This window comes from Odontesthes bonariensis, chromosome 6 (genome assembly GCF_027942865.1).
Source record: "Odontesthes bonariensis isolate fOdoBon6 chromosome 6, fOdoBon6.hap1, whole genome shotgun sequence".
Classification (NCBI taxonomy): domain Eukaryota; kingdom Metazoa; phylum Chordata; class Actinopteri; order Atheriniformes; family Atherinopsidae; genus Odontesthes; species Odontesthes bonariensis.
Window position 1 is genome coordinate 28,101,701 of NC_134511.1, and position 26,959 is coordinate 28,128,659.

Below are 26,959 nucleotides of genomic sequence, written 5' to 3' on the forward strand. Positions count from 1 at the left end.
TCTCTTTTGCTGTTGTGTTTTTTGATTTGCCGTTGTGTTTTCTTTTTTGCCGTTGTCGTTTCTCTTTTGCTGTTGTGTATTCTCTTTTGCTGTTGTGTTTTTTATTTGCCATTGTGTTTTCTCTTATGCCGTTGTATTTTTTGATTTGCCATTGTTTTTTCTCTTTTGCTGTTGTGTTTTTTTGATTTGCCGTTGTGTTTTCTTTTTTGCCGTTGTCGTTTCTCTTTTGCTGTTGTGTTTTCTCTTTTGCTGTTGTGCTTTTTGATTTGCCGTTGTGTTTTCTTTTTTGCCGTTGTCGTTTCTCTTTTGCTGTTGTGTTTTCTCTTTTGCTGTTGTGTTTTTTGATTTGCCGTTGTGTTTTCTTTTTTGCCGTTGTCGTTTCTCTTTTGCCGTTGTGATTTGCACTTCAGGGCCACCGTAAAAATGCCTTTGTGGAACGACTTGAGGCTTAATTGGGAGATGGTGTTAGTTTAAGTGAGGCTTTCCTGATACAGCCTGGCTTTCTTTAGCTACGTTTGTGGAACACCCCTCAGGTAAGGTAAAACATAATTTTTCCTTCAGCTCCATCCTTATAATAACGACACTGATCAAAGTTTAAAAATTAAGATAAGATAAAATTAAGAAACTTAAGGTTTCTTCAATGGAAGAACCCTAGACAGAGACTGACTTCATTGACTTATGAATAATGTTTGACAAAATAAATGTGTTGGTGCTGGTCTAAAATGCCGATGGGTAAAAATAAAAAAAATAATTGAGGGCCTGAGATGATCTGCAGAGAGGAAGAGTACATGTAAATCTCCTGGTGAAAGTTTGCATCCAAGTTGAAAATCAAAAATGTTAACTGACTAGGCTGGGTCTCCATTGTAACTGAGTTAGTAATCCTCCAGTTAGTAACCCCCCAGAGAAGTTGGCAGTGCAAAGTGGCTTTTAAAAGGTAAGTGATGACTGATTAGTAGAAAAACTGAGAAATGCTCCTCATTCAGGCTCTGGATTGTTGACTCCAGTGTTGAAGAGAAAAGACCTCAGTGAAAACAGATCCAAAGTTGACAGAGTCCTCTTCCTGATACAAAAACAAAAAAGGGTACACGTTTAAACAAATAATAGTTACTGAACAGGTGACTGTCTCAGTTTGGCCAAACTATAACTCATGTGAGCAGACAAACTGGAGAACAGACCCATACTTCTGTGCGTTTTCTATACCCGCTGTTGGGGCTATTCATTCACCCTGGACAGGTCGCCGATCCATCACACCCTACAATTACTTGTTTCTCACCATTTGAGACCAAGCCGTTCGCGAACTTGCTCGACCAGTTTCGATATGTCTGTTACGTCGTAGTCAGGGGCGTGGCATAGACAAAGGTAATTAGTTGCTTGCTGTTGTTTCAAAGTTCAGGTGATCTTAAGGTGTGTTGTGGGCAACATGGGAAAGATTCAGGAGTTTGATATCGCGTTTGACAAAAACAAAATGGTGTACAGTCCAGGAGACTCTATCTCCGGGACCGTGACAGTCAAAGTGAACCAGCCACTGCAATGCAAAGGTAGGAATCCTCTACAGAGTAATTACTCACTTGGTAGAAAAAAACATCGCCGACGCTAAACAAGGAAGTGGGGGGTTTAGCCAAGATTTTGCTTGGGGCAAATTAGGTCTGATGCGTTATGATTTTACTTTTAAACCATTTGTTTGTTTGTTTTTATATTAGGCTAGTGGGTCGGCCTGACATCAGGGGCCCATTAAATTGTGTTTTTATCATTTGCGTCTTCGTGGTTAGTTCCAACGACACCCACCCAGTTCATGGAGATACTACCGCTTGGTTCAGTCAGAGGTTTGATAGGGCTTCATGTAAAATGTTATCCTCTTTGTTTGTTACCAGATTCCTGGATACAGGACCCTTTCATTTTGGGTTCAAGTTCCACCTTTTAGAGTTCTATTTGACTAAATACTCAAATCATTCAATTTTATAATTGGATAGTCTTTGTTTTGTTTTGTTGTTTGCTTTTTTCTAACATGAGAATTATGTTTCTCAAAAAACTTTATTTTCAGCCTTTGTGTGTGCGTGTATTCTGAATGCAACTGACCTTTAGGAGCTTCCAATGGTCATGTTAGCTCGATTCTCGACAAGCTGGAGAAATCTTAAGTTAAACAAAGTATTTATTGGTGGTTACATGTGAAGTATAGCAGTGACAGAGCCCTCGCAGGGCCTCCGTCAGACCGAGCCGCGATAACCGGAAACATTTCATATTTATGTTCACTTTTATCATAGAGGCTATACTTACACTCTGCAGAGTATAATTGGACATTTGCTAGTGATATGAGCAGGCCATCCACCGTCTTCTTCATGTTCTTTGGATGTGATAAACAATGTGTGTGTGTGTGTGATTGTTGTTTCAGGCGTATATCTACTGTACCAGACCTATCTGTCCTAATAGAGACGCTTTATCTGACCCAGTTATTTTATCCCGCTACGTCATCTTAAAGTCTTGGACATACATTGCGTTTGTATGAGCAGAGTGTAAAAGTAAAACTAGGAACATAGATTATTTAGTAATACATTATTCAAAACAATATGAATACATAAAGTCTAAGAATAAAGCCAATTTATAACAGCCATATACCACATCTTTAATATTTAAATGACGAAGTTAAACTGAAACTCAATAAGGTAAAACTGGAAGAAAAAAAAAAAAAGGAAACTGGAACTGGAAAAGTGAGTGTAACTTGTCCATCCTCTTTTAAAAAAAAAATCTTTTGATTATTCAGGTCACAAAGATGTTACCGTGCCCAATGATGGGCTGAATGATAGTGAGAGCATTTGAATACAAGTCTTTATTTGTTAGTTTGCTTCTCTGTCACTGAAATCCCAGCAAAGAATGCAGCTCTCATGTTTCTTAACTATGCAAGTGACAAACACCAGAAGTTTGTGACATTACCGTGCCTGTGCTACCCATTTCTCACAGGTTTAAGTTGACTTTTCAGACCATTTAAAACATGAAACAACACTTCTCTCTTAATATCTCTTTACTTGCTGAGATCTTTGTTTGGGAGTGTTACTGAATGATTGTGGGCCCTCCTGTCTGTTTACATTCTTCTTCAGGTAGAGCTGTTCACTGTCGGCTTCCCTCCCACTTGCAACAGTTTGAATCACCGACTAACTATAGCCCCTTTCACACTGCGACCCGCTACCTTAGCGGGTCCAAATTGCACCTTCGACCCGCGTCGAGCAATGTGAACGCTTGGCGTGTTGGTGACCCGTGTCGCCTGAAGCTGAGTTCAGGGGGCGTTGCCTAGTGGCAGAGCGTCACACGAAACACATAAAATGCTGGGCGTGTACAATGTCGTAGGCACAAGCCATGCGTCGGAGGTAGGGTTAAATACACCTGTCTGCATCAAATTTTTCAAACAAACGATGGCGGGACACCTTGAGAACTCATTTTTGCAATGCAGTTCATGGAGATGTTACTTTACGGTGCGTCTTGCTGCGTGGGAAACCGCGCTCTCCCATCTTTCTCACCAGCCCTTCCAGCAGAGGTCCATCCTTCACCGTCCCCGAAATGTGGCGGAAAATAACGTCCTCTGTTCGGGGGCTGAGGAGCTCGCGGACCTCCTTGTCTCCCCAGTTGGCCATATTAAAAAATGTCTCCAATTTGATGTAGGCTAAAACAGAGTAAAACTTGTCCTCACCTGTCGCTGTTGTTCTGAAGCTGTCCATTCTGTCTTTTAAACTCCTCACGTCACGCCCATGTCCGACCCGCGTCAATTGTGTTCACATCAAACTCGGCAAAAAGACTAGGGTCCGACGCGGGTCGAAAGGCGAGTCGAGTTGACGCGGCAGCCCGGGTCGGCAGTGTGAACACAACAGCGGACGCGCTAAATTCGCGAATTAAACGCGGGTTATTCGGCAGTGTGAAAGGGGCTAATGATGTGGGTTGGGCGCTGAGATGAGATGCATATTACTGGGAAAATATTGTCATTGTACAAAAAAAAGGGTTAAGGTTACTCAAGGACTATTTTTAGAGTGAAAATTATCTTTAGTAGCTGTATGATTTATGGTAGAATTTATTTAAGAGTCACAAATTTTAAAGGTTCATCTGAATTCTTAGTCGGTAAAATTAGCACCAGTAACCAGTGACCATTTTTAAGATTAAAGAAATTTTCTAGAAATCCCATGAGCTTTTACAGTTTTAAACATTAAAAGTTCAATGCTTTTTATAAAACTGAAACACCTAAAGAAAATAGTCTAACTAAGTTAGTTGAGAACATAATGATTTTTACTTTTCGGAACATTGTGTGAAACGGGTATTGATCTATTAACATTAGCCAGATTTTGTGTAAATTATTTAGATTCTTAGCTTAAATTCTCTTAAATTTCTGTACCAACTGACTGTCATCAAATTTCTTGTTGACTGTTACAAATGCTGACGTGAATTTTATTTGATTGAAAACTATTGTTCAGTTCTTTGTGGATTTCATCTTTCTCTAACAATTAAAAATTGTAACAGATGGCACACAGCAAATATAAATGAATACATTATACACGGAATTTTACAAAACGTTCACAGATAAAAGCCATAAAATGGAACTCAAGTTGCAGCCCATAGAGCAACAAACAGTTTCCATGGCAATCTGTTCTCTTGTCTTTCTTGTAAAGGTTTAGGTTTGTTTTTGCCCAAATGTAGTAAAGACTTTAACTCGACACCTTTCCAAAACAAACGTTTGAGACGAACAGAGATCACACTGTGTAGTGTAGTGTTTTGTTCCCTTGGACCCTCAGTCCAGCAGTGACCATGTGAGTCGTCATAATGTCAGTGCCTGGCACTAGTGTTTTATTTGAAATGAATCAACAGCTGTATAACACCGCTGTGTATTGTCATATCTCCAGGAGTCAAAGTGAACTGCAACGGTTTCTGTGGCATCACCAATAAAGTGAATGACACAGCATGGACATCGGAGGAGCAGTACTTCAACAGCACTGTCTCTGTTGCAGACAAAGGTAAGTTGCAGTTAATCAACAGTTAATCTGGTAACGGCAACAGACCTTAATAGAATTTAACACACACAAACGTCCAGTTTCCATACTTCCATGTTGGATGCTTTGATAGTCCTATAGTTTAGGTGCTGCTAACATCTGGGATAGGGACTGGAGATGAAAGGAGCATTTCTGCTAACTTGGATACATTTAACTTGTTTACATGTTGATTGATATATAATCTCTCTTCTTATAATACTAATTCAGAAATGTTGATTTACACAAATTCTGTAAAAGTGAAAATAAAAAAACACTTGTGTTTTTGTCCATCATGCAAAATAAATGTAAGGATGGGTGAAAATAACTGATGTGTGAAAACTTCAGGAGTGAAGGCTTTAATTTTCCACTGCAGCGCTGAGGCATAACTGACTGTTGTGCAAACAGCTACTGTTTCCACTGACTGATGTTATCTGTGCTCTCTGTCCCAAACAGGAACCCTGAAACAGGGAGAGCACAAATTTCCCTTCAGATTTCTCATACCAGGTAGGACCTGTAGAGTGATATGTTGAACACTTGTTGCTCTGTATTCTTTTCCAGGTTTGTGTGTTTTGCCACTGCATTTCCTAGCTTTGCAAGTATCATCTTTACAGCATTATGACGCAAAATCTCTGTATCAAAGTGGCAGGGGAAGCACACAGAGCACAAGGCATCAGTGACAACAGAAATTACACTGTAAAAAACTTGTTTTACACTTCTGTGTTCAATATCTAATATTTGCTTCCCAAAACACCTCCAAGAACCAAAATTGTACTATTTGGTAGGCTCAAATAGCGTGTTGCTTGATTAAAGTTCAGGCATTATAATCAGTCTCCAATGTAGTCATATACTGCTCCTTTATTGTAATGGCTCTGCCATTCTGTGCTCTCACTCAAAAAGCTCTCACATCTTTTCTGTTTTCTGCTCTGCTGAAATGTCTGTAACATTTCCATAAACACATGTTCAGCTGTTACAAGCATCAGCAGGTGCTGCTACTTGCATACTTGTATAATTAGAGTTATGTTTAGTAACTTCTGTTTTCAGTTGCCATTGTCTGAAGAATACAAAAACTCATCACGTCGAATTCCCAGTTGCATCTGGGTTTGCAAGCTCTCAGTCACATGAAAATCAATCATGCCTGGCTCTAATCTATTTGTTGGCATGTAGTTAATTTTATACAGTAGATTGACAGAATAAGTCAAAACAAAGGCATTTACTGGGTTATTGCAACTAGACGTTGTTACCTCACAACATATGATTGTCAGATTCTGGGTGACATTTTGATGAGAGAACGCTTTGCTGAGCATCATTCAAAGTGTGCCAATTTGAGTGCACAGAGACTGCTAGCTGCCATCAACTGTAGATGCTGAGCCCAGAGTTCTGAGGTGACATAGTCACCTGCCACAGCGTAGGCGGGTACAGTTGTATCATTAGCTGCATCAACTCTACTCCTCATAGTCCCCAGCCCTCAGACTTGAAAATACATCTACCTGTTCTGTTCACCTCTAAATTCCAGAGGATTGTGCCTCCATGTGGTTACTTAGGTAATGCTGACAGAGCAATAAGTTTTGTGACTATGAGGTGGAGACGTGACTCAGTAAAGGATAGGGGCACAGACCTATTCTCTAGGGTTAGAGAGCGTAGCTGGACAAAATAAAAGTGATAGACTAGAGGGAAATAAGCGTGGCAGTGTGGCCGCATTAATCAGTACTTTTTAAAAAGTCAATCGAGTAAGTCGGATGAAGTCCAGCGGCAGGTAGAAAACCACAGTCCAAAGGATATCAATAACACAGCTACGGAGGTGGAGATTCTAAGAAGGGATGCAGATGATACTGAGGTGAATAGGCCAGTTAGAGAGAGAAATATGGAGCAGACATAGTAACAAAGAATGGGAGGCAGTCAAAAAAGAGATGTCGATAATATTAGATAGGTTAGGAGGAAATGCAAGCGATAGGCTAGAGAAGATGGGAGATATAATTTACACTTGTGGTGTAGAAAGATTTGGGGTGCAAGATAGAAAGAGAGTTGAAAGAGTACAAAAAAAAGAGTATGGCAAAAAGAGATGGAGAAATTGTTTAAGGAAAGAAGAAATTTAAGAAAGCAGTGGAAAAGAGCTCCAGAGGAAGAGAATTCATTTTTTGCAGGAAGAATTGAGAAGCAGGCTAGCAATACTCAGAAGGGCTGAATATCTTAGGAAAAAGAGAAAGAAGGGCAGGAGGCTGAACAGGTTGTGTGCGGGGTGGCTGGCATCGCTCACAATTGTGTTCGCTTTGCAGGTGAGGCGGGTGTCGTAAACGTCTTGTAGGGAGGGGAGTGGGGCACCAATGATCTTTCCTGCTGTGTTCACTATGCGCTGCAAGGCTTTCCTGTTGTAGTCAGTGCAGCTCCCTCCCCACACAGTGATGCAGTTGGAGAGGATGCTTTCGATGGTGCCTCTGTAGAATGTGCACATGATGGGTGGTGGTGCACTCGCTCACTTCAGTTTGCGCAGGAAGTAGAGGCGCCGTTGGGCTGTCTTCGCCAGTGCTGCAGTGTTGATGTTCCAGGAGAGGTCCTCACTGATGTGCACTCCCAGGAATCTGGTGCTGCTCACTTTCAACAGCAGCACCATCGATGGTCAGTGGCAGGTGATGGGTGTGGCCTCTCTGGAAGTTGACAACAATCTCCTTGGTTTTGCTGACATTCAGTAGGAGATTGTTGTTTCTGCACCACGTGGTCAGAAGGTTGACCTCCTTCCTGTAGTGAGTCTCGTCGCCCTTGGTGATGAGACCCACCAGAGTTGTATCGTCTGCAAACTTCACTATGTGATTGGTGCTGAAGGATGTTGAGCAGTCGTGTGTCAGCAGGGTGAAGAGCAGGGGGCTGAGCACGCAGCCTTGGGGGGCTCCTGTGTTCAGTGTGATGCTGCTCGAGATGTTGTTGCCGACACGTACTGCTTGTGGCCTCTGAGTGAGGAAATCCAGCAGCCAGTTGCATAGTGAGGTGCTGAGCCACAGATTGTCCAGTTTGTGGATGAGGTGTTGTGGGATGATATGATATCATATATGATATCATATATTATATGATGTTGGTAACTACAAGAGTGCCATGTATGAAGAGAATACTTGAGAGACTTGATGAAAATCTAAAGTGGGCTGGTATGAAAATCAAACTTACTAAGTGTAGAAGTATCTCAATAAGTAGAGGGAAATTAAGTGATAGAAAGTTTGTATTAGATGAAGAAGGCATTCCAATAATAAGCGAAAAGGCAGTAAAGAGTTTAGGTAGGTGGTACCAGGCAGAAATGAATGATGGCGAGCAGGCAGTGCAGTTTAGGAAATTTGTTGCTGAGGGACTGGATAGAATAGATGAATCAGGACTTCCAGGAAAGTTGAAGCTGTGGTGTCTGCAGTTTGGATTGTTTCCTAGGTTGATGTGGCCACTGGCTGTGTATGAGATTCCATTATCTGTTGCAGAAAAAATGGAAAGATTAGTTAGCTTTTACATTAGGAAGTGGCTAGGTGTTCCTAGATGCTTAAGTACTGTGGCACTGTATGGGAAATGAGGCGTACGCGGGGGGATAAAAATAATGATGCATAGAATACCAAAGAAGTAAGAAGAAAAGTAACAAGCTCATTGTAGCCTAATGTAGCGGAGTAAGAGCACAGTTTCTTCTTCACAAATCTACTCAAGTAAAGGTAAAAAGTATAGTGATTTAAATAGTAGCTGGGGGCCCAGCAGGGGGAGCACTTAGGGTAAACAGACTCTTGGAAGAAGTAAGGAAAAAATCCAGGATATTTAAGTGGAGGGTGTGGCCCATGTGAGCTTTTTGAAACCAGTTGGCCATTTTAGGTGAGTTGGCCTGTATGGCCTTGTTTTTGCTGGCATTTTTAATGATTGTAGGACTGTTTAGGTGAGTTTGTCTGCTGAATCTGCTAGTGTGTCTTGTCACGCTGGCACCCTGCAGCCACAGGGTCCAATTTTGCTGAGAAATAAGCCACTGGCCTTTGCCTGCCCCCATGTTCCTGCATAAGAACAGATGTCATACAACCATACTTCTCATCAACTGCCTGTATGAAAGGTTTATGAGGATCTGGGATGCCAAGAGTAGGAGCTGTTTGAAGAGCCAGCTTAAGCTGAGTGAAGGCTGATTCAGCCTCAGGAGTCCATGGAACACGATCAGCTGACTGGAGGCCATTCCCGTGGATAAGAGCACCTAAAGGAGCTTCGAGAGAAGAGTAGTTAGGAATGAAGTTCCTGCAGTAAGATGTTATGCCTAAAAACGACATGAGCTGTTTTTTAGTTACCGGTTTAGGAATATTCTGAACTGCAGCAACGCGTTTAGGAGAAAGTGGAAAGTGGAAAGCACATGGCCCAAAAAGGTGACTTTGTCCTGAACAAACTGCAACTTAGAAAGGCTGGCTTTGTGGCCACAAGAATGAAGATGCTTCAGCAGGGCCATTGTGTCTTTTTCACACTGTTGCTTAGATCAGTGATTCCAGAAGTGGGGGTCACGGGACGCCGAGGGGTGGGTCGCGAAATGATTTTCATAAATAAAATTAATTTTTGAAAAAATTAAATACAGAAAAAATCAGTCAAAGTTGTCAAAATTATGAAACATGGTAGTTAAAATTATAATAAAACTACAGGTTTTCCTCCTGAGGTGATTACGACAGATTAACGATTGCATCATTTGCAGGTGTCACGTCACGTCTCCACGGTAACCATCACAAAGCGGACCAGTAGAGTACTCTAATGGTGTTTCTCTGAACTAGTTCATTGAGTATTTTTTGAATATTTTTCACAGTGAAACGTTGGTTAATACCCAGCAAAAAAAAGGCAGAGAGGCCAGCGGAGAGGGCAGAGAGGTCAGCGGAGGAGACAGAGAAGGCAGAGAAGCTAGCGGAGGAGGCAGAGAGGCCAGCGGAGAGGGTAGCAGAGGAGAGCGCCAGCTCTGGCGGGGGACACATGAAAGCTAAGCACCCCTCTCTTGCCGCTAAACCGCTAGAAAATTCTAATAAATCAAACAACAATCCCAATCAAAGCTCAAAAGGCTTCATATGAGGTGGCATATTTAATTGTACAGGCAAAAAAGCCACACACAATCGGGGAAACTCTCATAAAACCAGCTGCCAGCTGTAACACCATTCAAAGGATGTCTGTTGGAACAGGGAAACACGAGTTAATGACCACAATAATGTCACATATACATAAAGAGAGTAAAGTGAGGAAAGGTGTAACAGATGAGGCCCCCCAGCAGTCTGGGCCTATAGCAGCTTAACTATGGGATGTTTCAGGATCACCTGAGCCATCCCTAACTATAAGCTTTATCAAAAAGGAAAGTTTTAAGCCTGGTCTTAAAAGTGGAAAGGGTGTCTGCTTCCCGGACATTTACTGGCAGCTTATTCCACAAGAGAGGGGCCTGATAACTGAAGGCTCTGCCTCCCATTCTACTTTTAGAAACTCTGGGAACCTCAAGTAAACCTGCAGTTTGGGAACGAAGTGCTCTTTTAGGAAAATATCTTACAATGAGATCTTTAAGATGTGATGGAGCTCGGTCATTAAGAGCTTTATATGTAAGGAGAAGAATCTTAAATTCTATTCTGAATTTAACAGGGAGCCAATGAAGAGAAGCTAAAACTGGAGAAATATGATCTCTCCTACTAGTTCTCATCAGAACTCTGGCTGCAGCATTTTGGATCAACTGAAGGCTTTTCAGAGAATATGTGGGACAGCCCATAAATGAAGAATTACAGTAGTCCAATCTTGAAGTAACAAATGCATGGACTACTTTTTCTGCATCACTCTGAGACAGGATGTTCCTGATTTTAACAATATTACGAAGATGAAAGAAGGCAGTCCTAGAAACCTGTTTTATATGCGAGTCAAATGATAAATTCTGGTCAAAAATAACTCCAAGGTTCCTCACTGTAGAACTAGAAGCCAAGGAAATACCATCTAGAGTAACTGTTGGAGCTATATTATTTTTCTTTTTGAGTAATGGTCAATTTAATGGTTAATTTGTTTATTGTTTCATTATTATTTTGCTCACATTAATTATTGATATTTTGCTAAATATTATTGTCTAGTTATTTGTTTAGTTAATTGATTTGCGTTATAGGTTTAGTCTTTTTCTTTGATTTACTTACTGATATGATTTGAACACTTGGGGGCAGTAGTGGGAAATAGGCACACCTATATAAGTAGGAAGTAGGTGGTGATCTGGGTAGGCACCTGGGTGATGGGCATATGGTTTTTTACCAGTGCGAGAGAGAGAACTTGATTTTTTGCTCTTCTGGAATAATAAATAAACCAGCCTCGACACAAAACTTCTGCCTGGAAATTGGATGATTTCTTCCCTGCGTACATTACCTGCCCATGGTGCCTGAAGTGTTCGTTTGATTTGCTTCAAGTTAAGTTTTGTTTGACAAACGGCCACTACAGTAACTATATAGCTAGACAATTTCTCCCTGAAGCGCTCAGGTCCAAAGATAACGACTTCAGTTTTGTCTGAATTTAGAAGCAGACAGTTCTGAGTCATCCAGGTCTTTATGTCTTTAAGACATGCTTGTAGTCTGACCAACCTATTGGGTTCATCTGGTTTTATAGATAAGTACAACTGGGTATCATCAGCATAGCAATGGAAATTTATGCCATGCTGTCTAATAATGTTACCTAATGGAAGCATGTATAAAGTGAAAAGAATCGGTCCAAGCACAGAACCCTGAGGAACTCCATGACTTACTCTGGTGTGTGAGGAACAAACTGAAATCTATCAGATAAATATGACTTAAACCAGCCTAATGCAGTTCCTGTAATCCCAATAACATGTTCAAGTCTCTGTAATAAGATACTGTGATCGACCGTATCAAATGCAGCACTGAGATTCAACAGGACAAGCACAGACACAAGTCCGCTATCAGAGGCTAAGAGGAGATCATTGGTAACTTTCAGCAGTGCAGTTTCTGTGCTATGATGCACTCTGAATCCTGACTGAAACTCTTCAAACAGATTATTTCTGTAAATGATCACAAAGCTGAGCTGCAACTATTTTTTCAAGAACTTTAGACACAAAAGGGAGATTGGATATAGGTCTATAATGAACCAACACCTCTGAATCAAGAGTAGTTTTTTTAAGTAAAGGTTTAATTACAGCAACCTTAAAAGGCTGAGGTACATATCCTGTCAACAAAGACAGATTGATCAAATCCAATATGGAAGTGTCAGTTAATGGGAAAACCTCCTTGAACAGTCTGGTTGGGATTGGGTCTAAAACACAAGTTGATGGTTTAGAAGAGACTATTGCTGTTGTTAGTTCAGAGAGATCAACTGGACAGAAGCCGTCTAAATACAAATCAGGTTCTAAAGATACTTCTAAAGCTGCTGTACTTGATGATACATCACTGATAATAGTGGGAAGGACTCCATCAATCTTCTCTCCAATAGAAACAATTTTATTGATAAAGAAGCTCATGAAATCATCACTGCTGAGAGTTAAAGGAATACCTGGCTCAACAGAGCTCGGACTCTTAGTCAGACTGGCTACAGTGCTGAAAAGAAACCTGGGATTGTTCTTATTCTCTTCTGTCAATGATGAATAATAAGCAGTTCTAGCTTTACGAAGGGCTTTCTTATACGTTATTAAACTATCTTTCCAGACTAATTCACAGCCTTTTATCAACCCCACATCATTTTTGCTTTTAGCCCAATGATCAGTGGGCACTCAGCCAACATGGGGAACAAAGACAGATCTGTTTCAGAAAAACAAAAAAACATGCTTCAAAATGTGATTCTGTGGTGGGAAATAGTTCCACAGTTCAATGCATTGTGGGCAAAAACATTTTTTTTAATTTTTTTGCAACAATCCTCTCATATCAACCTCCCTTCAGACTGTATTTGATCTGATGTTGATGGTGTGATAAAACAAATGCTTATTATATTTGTTTCCTACAGTCACCGCTCCAACATCTTTTGAAGGCAACTACGGTCGGATCATTTACAGAGTGAGGGCTTTTATTGACACACCACGATTTGCCAAGGACTACAGTACAGAGAAACATTTCTACCTGCTGAGACTTCTAAACCTGAATGAAGTGCCAGATATATGGGTGAGTCATTATAGATGTATTATAGCCCTGGTCTAGTTAGACCAATTCATCATAGAAATCTGCCTCCTCTGCACCTCAGTTTAACTGTTGGCTGTTAGTTCCTGTCAATGATGTTTCCTGAGAGAGTTAATTTTGTTACTTGCCAAGTGACATCATCAGCTAAGCTAAGCTACAAAACAACACCCCAACCCATTCATGGCAATCTGAAGATTTCTACCACACCCTTGACTGCTACACTTTAACTTTTCAAATGCTTTATCAGCCTTTCCTATCTATAAAATAATAACATATCGAAAATGGACATTTATGCTGCAGGAATATAAATTCCCTTTTGGGATTAATAAAGTATTATTGAACTGCAACAGAGACCGATAATCATTTTTGTCATTTAACACTTTTTTGCTCAAAACCAAATTGAGAAAATTGGAAGTCGGAGGTCTGTTGTTGCACAGCACAACAAGCACTTTGTGATGCTTGCAAATATCAGTTCAGCAAATAGATGGGATGGATTCACTGATCTGATGAGCGATGTAGTCAGATGTATCGTACCTGGCTGGTGTTCATCTGTATGATTCCTTTGTTAATGGATTAACAAAGGATGGTGGTGACTGTGCAAGCAATTAAAGTCTTAATTAAAATAATTTAATTTATAAATGTTGTAACAGAGCACAACTACATGTTTTTATGGAGTTGCTTTATCAGTCTTATCCCTCAGTGATCAAGGAAATACTGTTTTGTTTGTATATTAAAAACCAACTTGGGTCCAATCTATTTGACATGAATCCCCTTCTTCCAAACTCATTGTGTCAACAGGACTTCCAAAGGCAGTACAGAAATGCACCAACAAACCATTTTTTTTTTTTTTTTTTTTTTTGTCTGGGGGATTTTGACCATACTTGGGACTTTTTTTTCTTGACTTCTTGAAGGTTTTCTCCATAGCTCAGTCCTTGCACAGAGGTATTCGCATTTGACAAAATAGTGAATTCTCAAAATGGCTGAGAAACATCATTGGTGTAGACTTCAATGGCAAAGGGACTGATTCCAAGACTGACATGAAATAACTAAGAAATACATGTGTCCTTGCAGGGAATGTGCTCTTCTGCTGTAACCCAACAATTCACCTATATGCTGATGAAAACAGGCACAGTTGTCTTGAAGGCCCAAACAGACATGAAGGGCTACACACCAGACCAGATCATCCAGTTGACGGCCAACATCCATAACCAATCTGGGAAGACCACAGGCAACATGGCAGCCAACCTAGTGCAGGTGAAGACTTTTTACAGCACCTTCCAAACTTACAGTCCTAAATATATTTTTCTCCTCCTGTTGGTTATTTCTTCATTTGAGTAATTGAGAATCTTAAACATTTTCAAAAGATGCCTCTCCCTAAAACCAATAAATGGCTTAAAGGTTGAGATGCAGAGTTTTATTTAAATTCAATATATATTGTTTCAATATATATCAGTATTTTCTACTTCACCCATCCATATCCATTTTGTTTTAACCCACTGCTGACTTTTTGTTAGTTTCATATGAATTTTAATGGCAAAACAACATGCTTTTATGAGAAAGCTGTAACTTTATCAGGACCTGTCCTCCGGTGAAGTAACAGATCTTGTTTTTCTTTGACAACTATGCTGTTACAGTAGTGCTGTCAAGCCTCAAGACTATTATACTGACCACTGACCATTGATTGATAAAGCTATCCACATAATTTATCTCAAGAGTGAATAGGTAAATATAAGAGAATTTCAACTTTAAAACTTTTATTCTGGGCCTGATCAATCATTGCCACAAAGATTACACTTAACATTCACAACATTAAAACCACTGGACTAGTTTTATGTAAGTCTCTCTTGTGCTGCTAAAAAGGTTTTATGGAATGGAGTGTGGAGCCTCTTTGGATTAGTTTTGTTCGAATGTATTTTATAAATGCTTAATCCAGCTGAGATCTGATGATTTCAAGGGTTGTAGAAAGCAGCAATTAAAATGGCATCAAAATAGATGTTTAGTTTTCAGAAATGGAGTAAGGTGGCAAAATTAGCTTTAGCTGCAGCTACCTCACCGGCTAACTCTCATGCGAGCCAGCAGTCTCTGCAGCTTGATTTCTAACCAAATTTAGTTGTTCTATGTTGTTGGCCTTTCCTTTCCTTTATTTCAACATTTTTTTCTGTTCATTCATTTATTGAGTGTTGTAATGAATCCTCGCTTTGTTATCTTCACTGCACAAAGTTGAAAATCTGTATTTTGCAATCATTGCACAATAAATCCAGTTGGTCCATCTCCATGTCCTTGTGTTCTCAGAGAGTGACCTATGAGACGAAGAGGCCCACTCATGAAGTGAAAACCATAGCAGAGTTGGAGGGTGGTGTGGTGAAGGCGGGTAAGGAGGTGGAGTGGAAAGAGCAGATCATCGTTCCGCCCCTTCCTCAGTCCTCCCTAGTTGGCTGTGAGCTTATAAAGATCCAATATTACGTCAAAGTAAGATCATTATATCCGTCTGTTTCACTATCAGCAGCGTTTCTAATAATGAAATAAGTGCCTGGGTCACTTTTTTGAGTTTAGTCAAGGATGCAACAGCAGCATAAGTTAACTTTTTTCCATTTTCCTCAATGCAATAACTATAATAAGAAATCATTAATGACGCTCATTTAACATTTTAGTTTTAGGCTTAAGAAGTTTATGTTTCCAAAGTTTGTCTTTTTAGTACAAAATTCCAACTTTTTGGTGATGTCATGCCACCTGCATGAAGGGAGGTCACATGAAGTTGCATTGTGCATACATGTGAGGGTAAAATGTTTTTTAGATGATAATTCCACTTGGTATTAAAACACTGAATGAGAAAATGTGTTTGAAGATTACCTGAGAAGAGCAGGCAAGCACACAACCATCAGGCTTGCAGTGGTCATTAGCCATGGCTTAACATTAAGATCAGGACTTCCGGTTTCGGTAAGCATGTGAGTGCAGCGTCGTCTCATCCTCCCGCAGCGAAAACTTTTAAAACCTCCTTTTCCCCCCAAACCCCAATTAATTAAGACGAAAAGAAGTAACATTAGTACCTTGGGCACCGTTGTAAAATGTCGAAAGCAACAAAAACGTCTAAAAATTCTGATGCGGAGGCCTCTCCGACAAACCACGGTGCAGTGTTGGCTAGTATAACTAGCATACTGGAAGACCACAGAGCTAGCATCGCAGCCGACTTTAAAGCATCTTTCGCTACCTTGGAGCTGAGACTGGACAAAATGCAGACGTGATCACAGAGCAGGGTCAGCGAATTGATTCACTTGAGTCACATGCCTAGCTACAAGCCCAACGAATTCAGGTACTGGAGGACAGGTGCACAGCATTAGAAAATAGCAACACTAAGTTAAAAGCAAAGACTATCGATCTCGAGGGCTGTAGCCGCAGAAACAACATTAGGATAATCGGCCTCCCGGAGTCAATTGAAGGACCCAGGCCCACAAGCTTTTTCGCCTAAGTCCTGGCTGAAGTACTAGGCGACCAGATTCTTCAATGTCCACCTGAGCTGGACCGGGCGCATAGATTACTCGCTGCGAAACCACAACATGGCGCAAGACCCAGACCAGTGATACTACGCCTCCACCGCTATCAGACCAAGGAGCTGATCATCCGGGAAGCCCGCAAGAGACGGGGGAAACTTCAGTACCGAGGGTCGCCGATTCAGATCTTTGAGGACTACACTGCAGAAGTCGTGGAGGAGCGAGCTAAGTACCGATCTGTGATGACCGATCTTTACAACCTGGCTCTCCGACCAGCGCTTCTCTTCCCGGCCCGTCTACAGATTACGCTGGAGAGCGGAGTGAAGAAGAGATTTTCATCTCCCGAGGAAGCCACCATCTTTGCTGTCAAATTTCAATAAACGCCGAGGCCTGAATAGTTGAACAATTAACAATGATTACTTAACAATGATTACTGTATTGAAAAGGGTTTAACCTTGTTGTTCTCGCAGTTTGGACTGGACGTGATTGATATCCGGCATTAATATTTTTACTTTTATTTTTACACCTGTATCGTACAGTACTTAAACTAATTGTGGATCAAATTTTATCCTACATAAGTGTTTTGGAGAAGGTGTTCAGGGTTCACCTTGATCATCGTGGGTGGGTGGGGGGATCTCAGTTGGTCTTTTAAAGCTGCGGGAGCCGAGAAGAGTAAAGGAGAAGAAAAAATGAAGAAGAAAGGGAAGTACAAATGCTCAAGTTCAGGTTTAGTTATGTTATTGGGACAGGGGAAAAGGGAGGGGAAAGAAGGTCTTTTCCAGTTTTTGGATAATTTTGAGTTATGTGCTATGTGTATTTTTATTCTGTATTGGGCCTTTTTAGTACAGAGGATTCTACTGGTTGGCTGCTGCTTCCCCCTGAATACTTATCAGACAATCTTATTGGTGAGCACTTTTCCATGGCTGGTGTTGCTGGTGGTGATGCTGTGAGGATTATTTAATTAAATACTGGTGGGCTTAATGCCGCAGCTAAACATACAAAAATTATGATGCACATTAAAAATCTAAACGCTGATATGTTTCTCCAGGAGACACACCTATGCAACTTAGATCATAGAAAGCTGAATAGACCTTGGATTGCCCATACCTTCCACTCTCAATTTAATGTTAAAACAAGGGGCACGGCCATAATAATCCGGAAGGGTGTTCATTTCACCTCTGACAAAGTGATCACTGACGTAAACGGTCGCTATGTAAATGTAACCGGCACATTATATGATAAGCAGGAAATCCTGGTGTCTGTCTACGCTCCCAATTGGGATGATAATAATTTTGTGAGTTCATTATTTTCTGCAATCCCAAACTTAGACTCTCACTTTCTAATAATGGGAGGAGATATGAACTGTGTGATTGATTCTTCTCTGGACAGATCCAGCTCACGTTCAACTACATCTACGAAAATGTCCCAAGCTCTTTCTACTTTTATGAATCAATATGGGTTTATTGACCCGTGGCGATTCCTTCATCCTGTTGTAAGACAGTACTCTTTTTTTTTTTTTTTTTTTTTCTCCCATGCACACTGCTCATTCTCACATATAGATTACTTCTTGGTTGACAAAGAACTTATTCCAGTGATTGTCTCCTCCCAGTACTACCTATAACTGTGTCGGATCATGCCACAATAATTTTGGACCTCCATTTTAGTATGATGCCAAAGGGATTCAGACAGTGGAAGCTGAACCCTCTTTAGCTAGCTGATGCTAACTTCTGTAAATATGTTTCGGAATCAATCAGATTTTTCTGTGAAACCAATAAAAACAGTGAAACCTCCCCATCTTTATTGTGGGACACTCTTAAGGCTTACATTAGAGGTAAAATTATTTTGTTCACATCTCATGCAAATAGACTGCGCAGATCTCGACAGAAGGAGCTGGAGGAGGCAATCGCTGATCTAGATAATAAGCTTTCATCTGCAAATGTACCGGACTTGTGTAAAGAAAGAATAACGCTCCAAACGGAACTCAATCTCCTCCTCCTCACATCTGAAGCTGAGCAGCTTCTCCTCCGCTCGCAGGGGTTAGTGTATGAATACGGCGACAAAGTTGGGCGACTTTTGGCTCATCAACTGAAGGCAAGATCAGCACAGAACCAAATTACTCAGATAACTGATAAATCGGGCTCAATAACCTCTGACCCAGATAAAATAAACATTACCTTTAAGTCGTTCTTTGCTCAACTTTATACCTCAGAATCCGTTACAAACAAAAATGAGCTACAGAACTTTTTTGTGAAATTAGACTTGCCTAAAGTCTCAACCGAAGACAATCTAAAACTAGACGCCGCTATTACTCTTACGGAAAATAGACAAGCGATACAGTCGATGAATAGCGGTAAATCCCCAGGCCCTGACGGATTTCCTGTTGAGTTTTATAAGAAATTCTCTGATCATTTGGCTCCACTATTACTAGATATGTTTAACCATTCATTCAGACAGGGTACCTTGTCCCCTACACTTATGCAAGCTTCCATCTCTGATTTTTAAGAAAGGTAAAGACCCACTAAACTGTGCATCATATAGACCAATATCGCTCCTACCAGTGGATGTTAAGATTCTCGCAAAAATTTTAGCTCGGCACCTGGAGTTGGTTATGCCCCGGATCATTTCAGAAGACCAGACAGGATTTATAAGGGGAAGACACTCCTATTCTAATATAAGAAGGCTTCTAAGCGTCATTCTCTCTCCATCTTCCTCTGGTGTCCCAGAGGTCATAATTTCTCTTGATACAGAGAAGGCTTTTGACAGGGTGGAGTGGCCTTTTCTCCTTTTTTCTTTGAAACAGTTTGGTCTGAGTACCAACTTCATCTCATGGGTCAGTTTACTGTACTCATCACCTTGCGCTTCAGTGTGCACAAATAACCAACGCTCTGCCCCATTCCCACTCTTTCGGGGAACACGACAGGGGTGCCCACTGTCCCCACTATTGTTTGCCCTTGCAACCAAGCCATTATCAGCTGCTCTAAAAATGGAAAGGGGATTTGAGGGGATTAATAGATGGGGCTTAAAACATCAGGTCTCGCTATACGCGGATGATTTACTCCTCTATGTAAGCAACCCTTTGTTAGGCCTCCCACACATCCTGGCAGTATTACACTCTTTCGGGCGTCTCTCTGGATATAAGCTTAACATCTCAAAAAGCGCATACTTCCCAATTACCCAAGTGGCCATGAATATTCAGCCATCAGCCATGCCATATAATTGGCTAATACAGGGTTTAAGTATCTTGGTGTTACAATCACACGTTCCTTAAGAACAATTCGAGAGCAGAATTTGACATCATTAACAGCAACGATTAAGTCAGATTTACAAAGGTGGAATTACCTGCCGTTATCTCTAGCTGGTAGAATTCAAACCATAAAAATGAATGTGCTGTATGTCTGTACTTGTATGTCTTTCAGTGCCTGCCAATTTTTCTTCCTAAATCATTTTTCACAACCATAAACGGTATTATCTCATAATTTATCTGGGCTGGTAAACGACCGAGAGCAGGCCGCGTACTGCTTTGCAGGGAAGGATCAGTTGGAGGATTGGGTCTACCCAATTTGATTGGCTATTATTGGGCAGCTAATATGCACAAAATAATTTCTTGGATAACATCCCCTCAATCTAGTTGGTGCCGGAGTAAGTCAGCTTCCTGCTCCTCATCGCTGTTGGCTTTGACATGCAGTTCCCTGCCTCTCAATTTGTCAAATGTTACCTCCAACCCAGTTGTTGCTGGAACATTAAAGATCTGGGCGCGAATAAGACGTCATCTAGGATGGCTTACCCTTCCTTTAGTGACACCCATTTGCAATAATCACCTGTTCATCCTAGCAAGGATCGACCCACGATTCTCCATATTAGAAAGCAAAGGCTTACGGAGTTTGAGGGACTTGTATATTGATGGTTTTGATCAATTAGTCTCCACTTTTACTTAAATAAATCAGACTTTTTTAGGTATTTTCAGTTACGGAACTTTGCAAAAATACATACTATGTCATTCCCACAGGCGCCAACACCAAGTGGATTGGACCTGGTTCTCAAGGCTAAAACACTATCAAGAGGCCATATATCCTATTTTTACAGATTATTGTCTTCAAACAGTGAATCTATTTTACATAAAATCAGGATGGGTTGGGAGGCGGAACTCCAGCTGAATTTTTCTGAGTCCTTCTGGGAGGGGGCGAGGGGAGCCGTTAATTCAACATCTAGTTGTGCAAGACTCTCACTTATACAGTTTAAAATTTTCCACAGATTACACTATAGCAAAGAAAAACTCTCAATACTGTATCCAGACAAATTTGATGAGAAATGTAGTAGATGTTTACAGACCACATGCAACCTCTCCCATATGTTTTGGACCTGCCCCAAGCTGTCTAATTTCTGGCAACTATTCTTCAAAACAATTTCAGATGTATTGTGAACCTAATTCCATCCCCACATATAGCCATCTTCGGCAAGCCCCCAGACGACCTCCGCACCACGGCCATTCAGAATAATGTCATTGCCTTCGCTTCTCTTGTAGCTCGAAAGGGAATCCTGTTATTATGGAAGTCCCCTCAACCACCATCAATCAAAGTCTGGTTCCATGATATTCTGAGTCTTCTGAAGCTATAGAAGATAAAGTTTTCACTTAGAGATTTATCTGACAGGTTTTATGTACATTGGAAACCATTGCTTACTTATTTAGATAGGTTGCCGGCTCAGGAGGTAGCGGGATGAAGCCCCACTTTGTGTTTATATAGGAGATCTTCCCCTCATGGCAGCAGTGACAGTTGGTTTGTCCCGGTGAGGGGGGAGTAAGCAGCCAATAATACTCACGTTCACTCTAAATAAACTTTTTTGATCACCAGCCAATGTGGCTAGTAAGTTTCTGAAGTTACCAGCCAATCAGAATTTCCACTAGCCACATATTTTTCCGTGCAAAAAAGACAGATGAGAGCCACTGAATTAATTTGATCAATTATTAACTAAAACTTTAAATTAATTTTACAGTGAAATTGGGAATGTATATCCAATTAAAATGATTACAATAATTAAACTTATGTACATACAAAACTTATTCTAACATTTCATTACTCCTCAACCCTCACATACTATTCAGGGTCACATTTTTTGTACATAAAAAAATAACTTTAAAACTGATTTATATTCATGTGAACCCTGAATCTACAAAAATGTAAATATTTAACAACTTTCTAACCATGTTTTAGTGTAGATTATGCACAAAATTAAACACAAAACTATGTGCAGAGCCTAATTATGAAATTATGGATACTGTGAAATGCTTAAACATCGTCCGAGCTCTCTAAACTGTCTTCGGATCCATCTAAATCAGTTCCATTTTTGCCTTTTCTCACAAAGTGTGGCCGGCGTGTGCGCAAACTGTCACCATGCCAGATTCAATATATTCAAAATATCATCCTCCTACCCTCCTTTGGCAGGCATATCTTTTCTCTTCACTGCCGGCTATCCCAACCATCGCCACATTTTGTTAGTGTTTGCGTCTGGAAATACGATAGACGCCGGTACAAATACAAACCAAGAGTGACCCACTCCCCTAGTACGGCAGCCTCGGCGGATAGAAATTGAAATTTCCCATAGAAATTGTGCTCGCGCAATAGACTGTATATAATAGTTTCGCGTCCCGCGAAATAGATGGTAAAGTTCCTCATTTATCATCGGCCAAGCCGGCTAGTGAGTTTTTTTTTAATACACGCCAAAAATAACTTTCACCCGCATTTGGCGGGTTGGCGGGTGTTAATTTAGAGCCCTGCTCACGTTGTATATGTAAAGATCAGTATTAGCACGTTGTATTTGTTTGTTATTATTAGGGACCGAGTGAAACTGCAAGGACCCTATTGTATCTGTAAAGATTATTCTTTCTTTCCGATTCTTATTCTTTGCAAAAGGTATGCGAAAACTCAGGAAATTTTGCGAGCACCACCTGCCAGTCGACGACATGAAAGAATCTAAACTTTAAATTTTTGGGAGTCGCTCATTGACTCTGTAGCGCCCCCTACGATGCTTAAAAATGGTACCCCCCGCAATAGGATTAGTTTCACGTGGGATGACGAAATTTGATACACTCATTCATCATGCCCAGACGCACAAAAAAAGTCTCAGGCCGCCAATGTGCCACGTCCACAGGAAGGCGGCCATTTTGGATGGAAAGTGCGTTTTTGTGCCATTTTTGCCCGATTCCACGCCTTGCATATGATCGAACTCGTCCTACAGATTTAATGCTACAGACTTCAAACTTGGCCAGGTTACTCTTAAGACATGGGGGGGAAAATTCATGGGGAAACTTTTTCAAAACTTAAAGGGCGTGGCCGTGGCGACGCCTCAAAGTTCGATGACTCACCGTCACTCGCCACAAAAAATTAAGTCCCTTATAACTCCCACATACATTATCCAATCTGTCCCAAACTCCATACGGTGAATGCTGGACCCAGCCTGAACACGCACATATAACATAGTGACATCCACCTATACCTGCTGGGGGTTGGAAACGTCTTTTTTTTTCCACACCTCGCATTTGATCAAACTCCTCCTACAGATTTAATGCAAAAACCTTCAAACTTGGCCAGGTTACTCTTAAGACATGTGGGGAAAAAATCATGGAGAAACTTTTTCAAACCTCAAAGGGCGTGGCCGTGGCGACGCCTCAAATTTCTGACTCGCCATAAAAAATTAAGTCCCTTATAACTCCCACAAACATTATCCAATCTGTCCCAAACTTCAAACGGTGATAGCTGGACCCAGCTTGAACGCACACACATAAAATAGTTCTACGCACCTATAGCGCCACCTGCTGGTGGTCGGAAACCTTTTTTTTTTTTTTCACAACTCGCATTTTATTGAACTCCTCCTACAGATTTAATGGTAACAGCTCCAAACTTGGCCAGGTTACTCTTAAGACACGGGGGGGAAGAAAACTTGAAAAACTTTTCCAAACTCTGAACGGTGTGGGTGTTGCCAGGCGGTAAAAATCTTGTTATGGCGTTTGTGATATGAAAGCCTTATCATCATCTCAAGATCATGAAACTTGGCACACACATCCACCCTGACGACTTCGTACGTATGTAAAGGGTATCATGTGTGGGTGGAGAAAAATGGCTCAGTGGCGCCCCCTAGAAATTTTCAAAAACCCCTCCGCATTGGGGTTATTATGTACTCGTACGTACGCAGAGGGTATCGTGCGCATGCCCAACGTGCGTACGTTGGATGTGCGCACATCTCGGTCCCGCTCACAGCTGCTTGCAGCTTTCTAGTTATTAGTATTATTTCTATGTAGTATTATTATTATTATTATTATTATTACGTATTGTTATCCTACAACATGTAAAATATCTAGGGGAGGGGAGGGGGGGTTGTACACAAGTTCTTAAGTTGTTTGGGTAAAGAAAAAAGAAAATTACTTGTATTCCTGTATACACTTCATATTTTTGTCTTGCATTTGATAAATGAATAAAAAAAAAAAAGATTTATTGGTCATGAAATATGTCCTCCGCTCTTAACCCACTCAGGTTGGCACCTGTTGACACACACGCATAGGGTCACACACTCATAGAGACAGATGCCAACCTGGAGCGGTGGAGCCATTCAAAGCACCCGGGGAGCATGGAGGTATGGAGGCCTTGCTCAAGGGCACCTCGGCCATGACAAGGAGGTGGACTGACACCCTTCCAGCTATCAGTTTCACCAATCTTTTTGAGTGGCGAGAGTGGGGAATCGAACCTGCCAACCTTCCGGTTATTGGACGGCCGACTCTAACCACTGAGCCACGGCCGCTATGTTTTCACATCAGAATACTGAGAGCACTTTTCTTTCTGTTAAATGTTCATTTAATTCTGTAAAACTGTTGCCTTTTGATCAATTATTTATTAACTGTTGCTGTCTTGTGTTTTTTAGCTGTCTGTAATTTTAAGTTCTGGTTCAAAAGGACAAATTAGTTAAATAAAGATTTTACAGATGTGACAAACAAACGGTGGTACACAAAACTCACTGTACACTTACAAACCTGCAAAGTACAAAACAGACTAAAGTGCAAGTAAAGTAAATCTGTTTCAGGGATAGTTGCTTTGTGACAATAATTCAGAGAGGGTAACGATGATAGTGAAATTAATTAGCCAAATGTGTTATGATGTGAATTTTATTCGATTTTTGGTACATGTGAGTGAAAAAAGATAAACTTGTGGTGAAGATAAATCAATAGCAATGATAACATGACAATCTGGAACAGACATTCAGGGGAAAAATGTTGAAAGAGATTTGATTGTGGGTTGAAATGCTTAAAAATACACAGAGCTCCTCCAGCAAGTTTAACCATCATTATCCTTGTTCTCTTTTCTTTTTTTTTTGGTCTCAGGTCAGTCTTAAGTCACCTGATGTGATGCTGACATTACCTATCCAAATTGGGAATGTCTCACTAGACAAAAAACGGCATTCGACCAAAAAAGCTGCTCCTTCTTCCACTGAAGATACATCAGCCACTGTTCCAACAATGGACACCGCCGCCTCCCCCTCCACACCCACACTTCCCCTTCGCAAAGCCCCCAAACCTGCTCCCCGTCCTGCTCCTCGCTCCAGGATATCAACCCACAGTTCCCCCAGTGCTCCTCCTGCTGAGCACCACCTTGAAGCAGAAGGTGGGACCTTGATGAATGAAGACTTCTCCAATAAGCGGCAGTCTCAGCTGGTTTCACCCAATGCTTTCAGCTATGCCCCAGGTCTCCTTTTCTCCCAAAATCTGCAGCCCAATGGGGCAGCTGCAGTACCCAGTGGGCCTGCATTCACTGGGTCAACAGTGGCCACAGCACCTTACCCCCCTGTGACCAGTCCCACCTCAATGCCACCTCTCATTCTGCCTCCAGACTACGGCACCTCAGCCTTTCCACAAGGTTGGTTTGCATGTACTTACTTTGTTACTTTCTAGAATGTTCCACACTTTCTTCAGTCGACTTCACCATCATAGTGTACACATAGTGATGCTGTACACATAACATGTTTGAGTGCAAAGCAGGCGGTCTGATAATGTCTGTATGTTACAGAGGCTCCTCCTTCCTACGACGAGAGCTGCAACACATGAGGTGGATGAAGAACTAGAAACCGGGATAATGATCAGTTCACTGATTAAAAAGAAAATGGTCGATTGAAGTATAACTGTAAGTCATGTAGTGTTCAGCTGTGTTTGAAATTAAGAGTCCTGTCATTTTAAAATGTCAAAACAGATTTGGACTAAATGATTGCAGAAACACAGGTAATCTGGTGTGACCAAGTGATTTTAGGCTGCCGCCTGCAGATTTTCTGTATGTTTAAAGATTTTATTTTGAAATGAAAGTGAATTTACCACAACTCTGCTGCCCACTTAAAAGGACCCTTTCCTAATGTTACACGGGTTTCTTCCTGCCCAACCCAGCTACAGCTAGCCACAAGTCTTTTTTTTACAAATGAAGCTTTGCTTTTTTTTGCACTTTTGAAAAGAAAGAGAAGCATAATTCTGTTTTCTGATTTTTGGACCGTCGGCAAGAGTCAAGTTTATAGTTGTGGGTTATTTAGAAATTCCCTGGATGACATCTGTGATGTCACCATTTTTTGGATGCAAGTCAGTGTGAAACAGTCTAATCTCATGTCATCTGATGCCTAACAATCAAAACTGTAAACTTTTTAGCATAAACAGTTAAAATCATCCTTTTTTAAAGTTCCCATTTTTATTTCCCTTTGATTGGTTTTCAGTTTTATAATAATACCAGGCAAGATTTATATGTTGCTTGTCGTGTTCAGAAGGACTTACAATATCTAGTTAAACCTTAAAAGATCTCTGTAATATGTAATCATTTCATCTTTTTGTGTCCAGTACTGTATGACTGCAGATTTCTTACATTAATAATATTGTGTACTCGTTTCCTACCCCTGTTGAATGTAGATCTATCTATCAATCTATCTATAGAGATAGATATATATATATGTATATATCGTTGCAAAATAATACAGTATCACTGTGATTTTTTTTATTTTTTATTTGGACATTCATGATGTAGTTCACCTCATCAATCTTAAATCATAGAAATATGTGAAGATGTTTTGATTTTTCTTGATTAGGTTAAATCTGTCAAACATCCAGAAAGACTTTGTATTTGTTCTTAATTGTTTTGGATGTTTTAAAATGTATTTATGTATTCCAATAAAAATCTGTCAAAACCACAAGATGGAGGTTGGTTGTTTTCATCAAATTATTTTCATCAATATAAAGACATTTGAAGCGGACATTAGAAACTCAAATTAGAAATGTAGCAGCACTGCCAAATGCAATATCTTGCAGAACGGTTTAGGGCCAAAATACATCCGTGATATGTTCAGAGAATATAAA

The 26,959-nt window shown here is 40.7% G+C and overlaps 1 protein-coding gene across 2 annotated transcripts; it reads left to right on the top strand.

Moving 5' to 3' along the window:
* The first annotated feature begins 1,332 nt into the window (after positions 1-1,332).
* arrdc1a (arrestin domain containing 1a) lies at positions 1,333-26,814 on the top strand. Of its 2 annotated transcripts, XM_075468203.1 has the most exons (8): positions 1,334-1,538; positions 4,878-4,988; positions 5,457-5,507; positions 12,933-13,087; positions 14,174-14,356; positions 15,395-15,571; positions 24,959-25,490; positions 25,641-26,814. In XM_075468203.1, exons 1-8 carry the CDS (start codon positions 1,421-1,423, stop codon positions 25,676-25,678), a joined length of 1,365 nt encoding a protein of 454 aa, XP_075324318.1. In that variant the 5' UTR covers positions 1,334-1,420; the 3' UTR covers positions 25,679-26,814. The 2 variants fall into 2 exon arrangements, with proteins under 2 accessions (XP_075324319.1, XP_075324318.1); XM_075468204.1 differs by lacking the exon at positions 15,395-15,571 and having other exon boundaries at positions 1,333-1,538.
* The last annotated feature ends 145 nt before the right edge of the window (positions 26,815-26,959 follow it).

Excerpts from the sequence above, each read along its gene's own strand:
- arrdc1a (XM_075468203.1), top strand. The coding sequence starts at position 1,421 with ATGGGAAAGATTCAGGAGTTTGATATCGCGTTTGACAAAAACAAAATG. Across the intron at positions 4,989-5,456 it reads TGTCTCTGTTGCAGACAAAG|GAACCCTGAAACAGGGAGAG; the intron begins GTAAGTTGCAGT and ends TGTCCCAAACAG. Across the intron at positions 14,357-15,394 it reads TGGCAGCCAACCTAGTGCAG|AGAGTGACCTATGAGACGAA; the intron begins GTGAAGACTTTT and ends TTGTGTTCTCAG.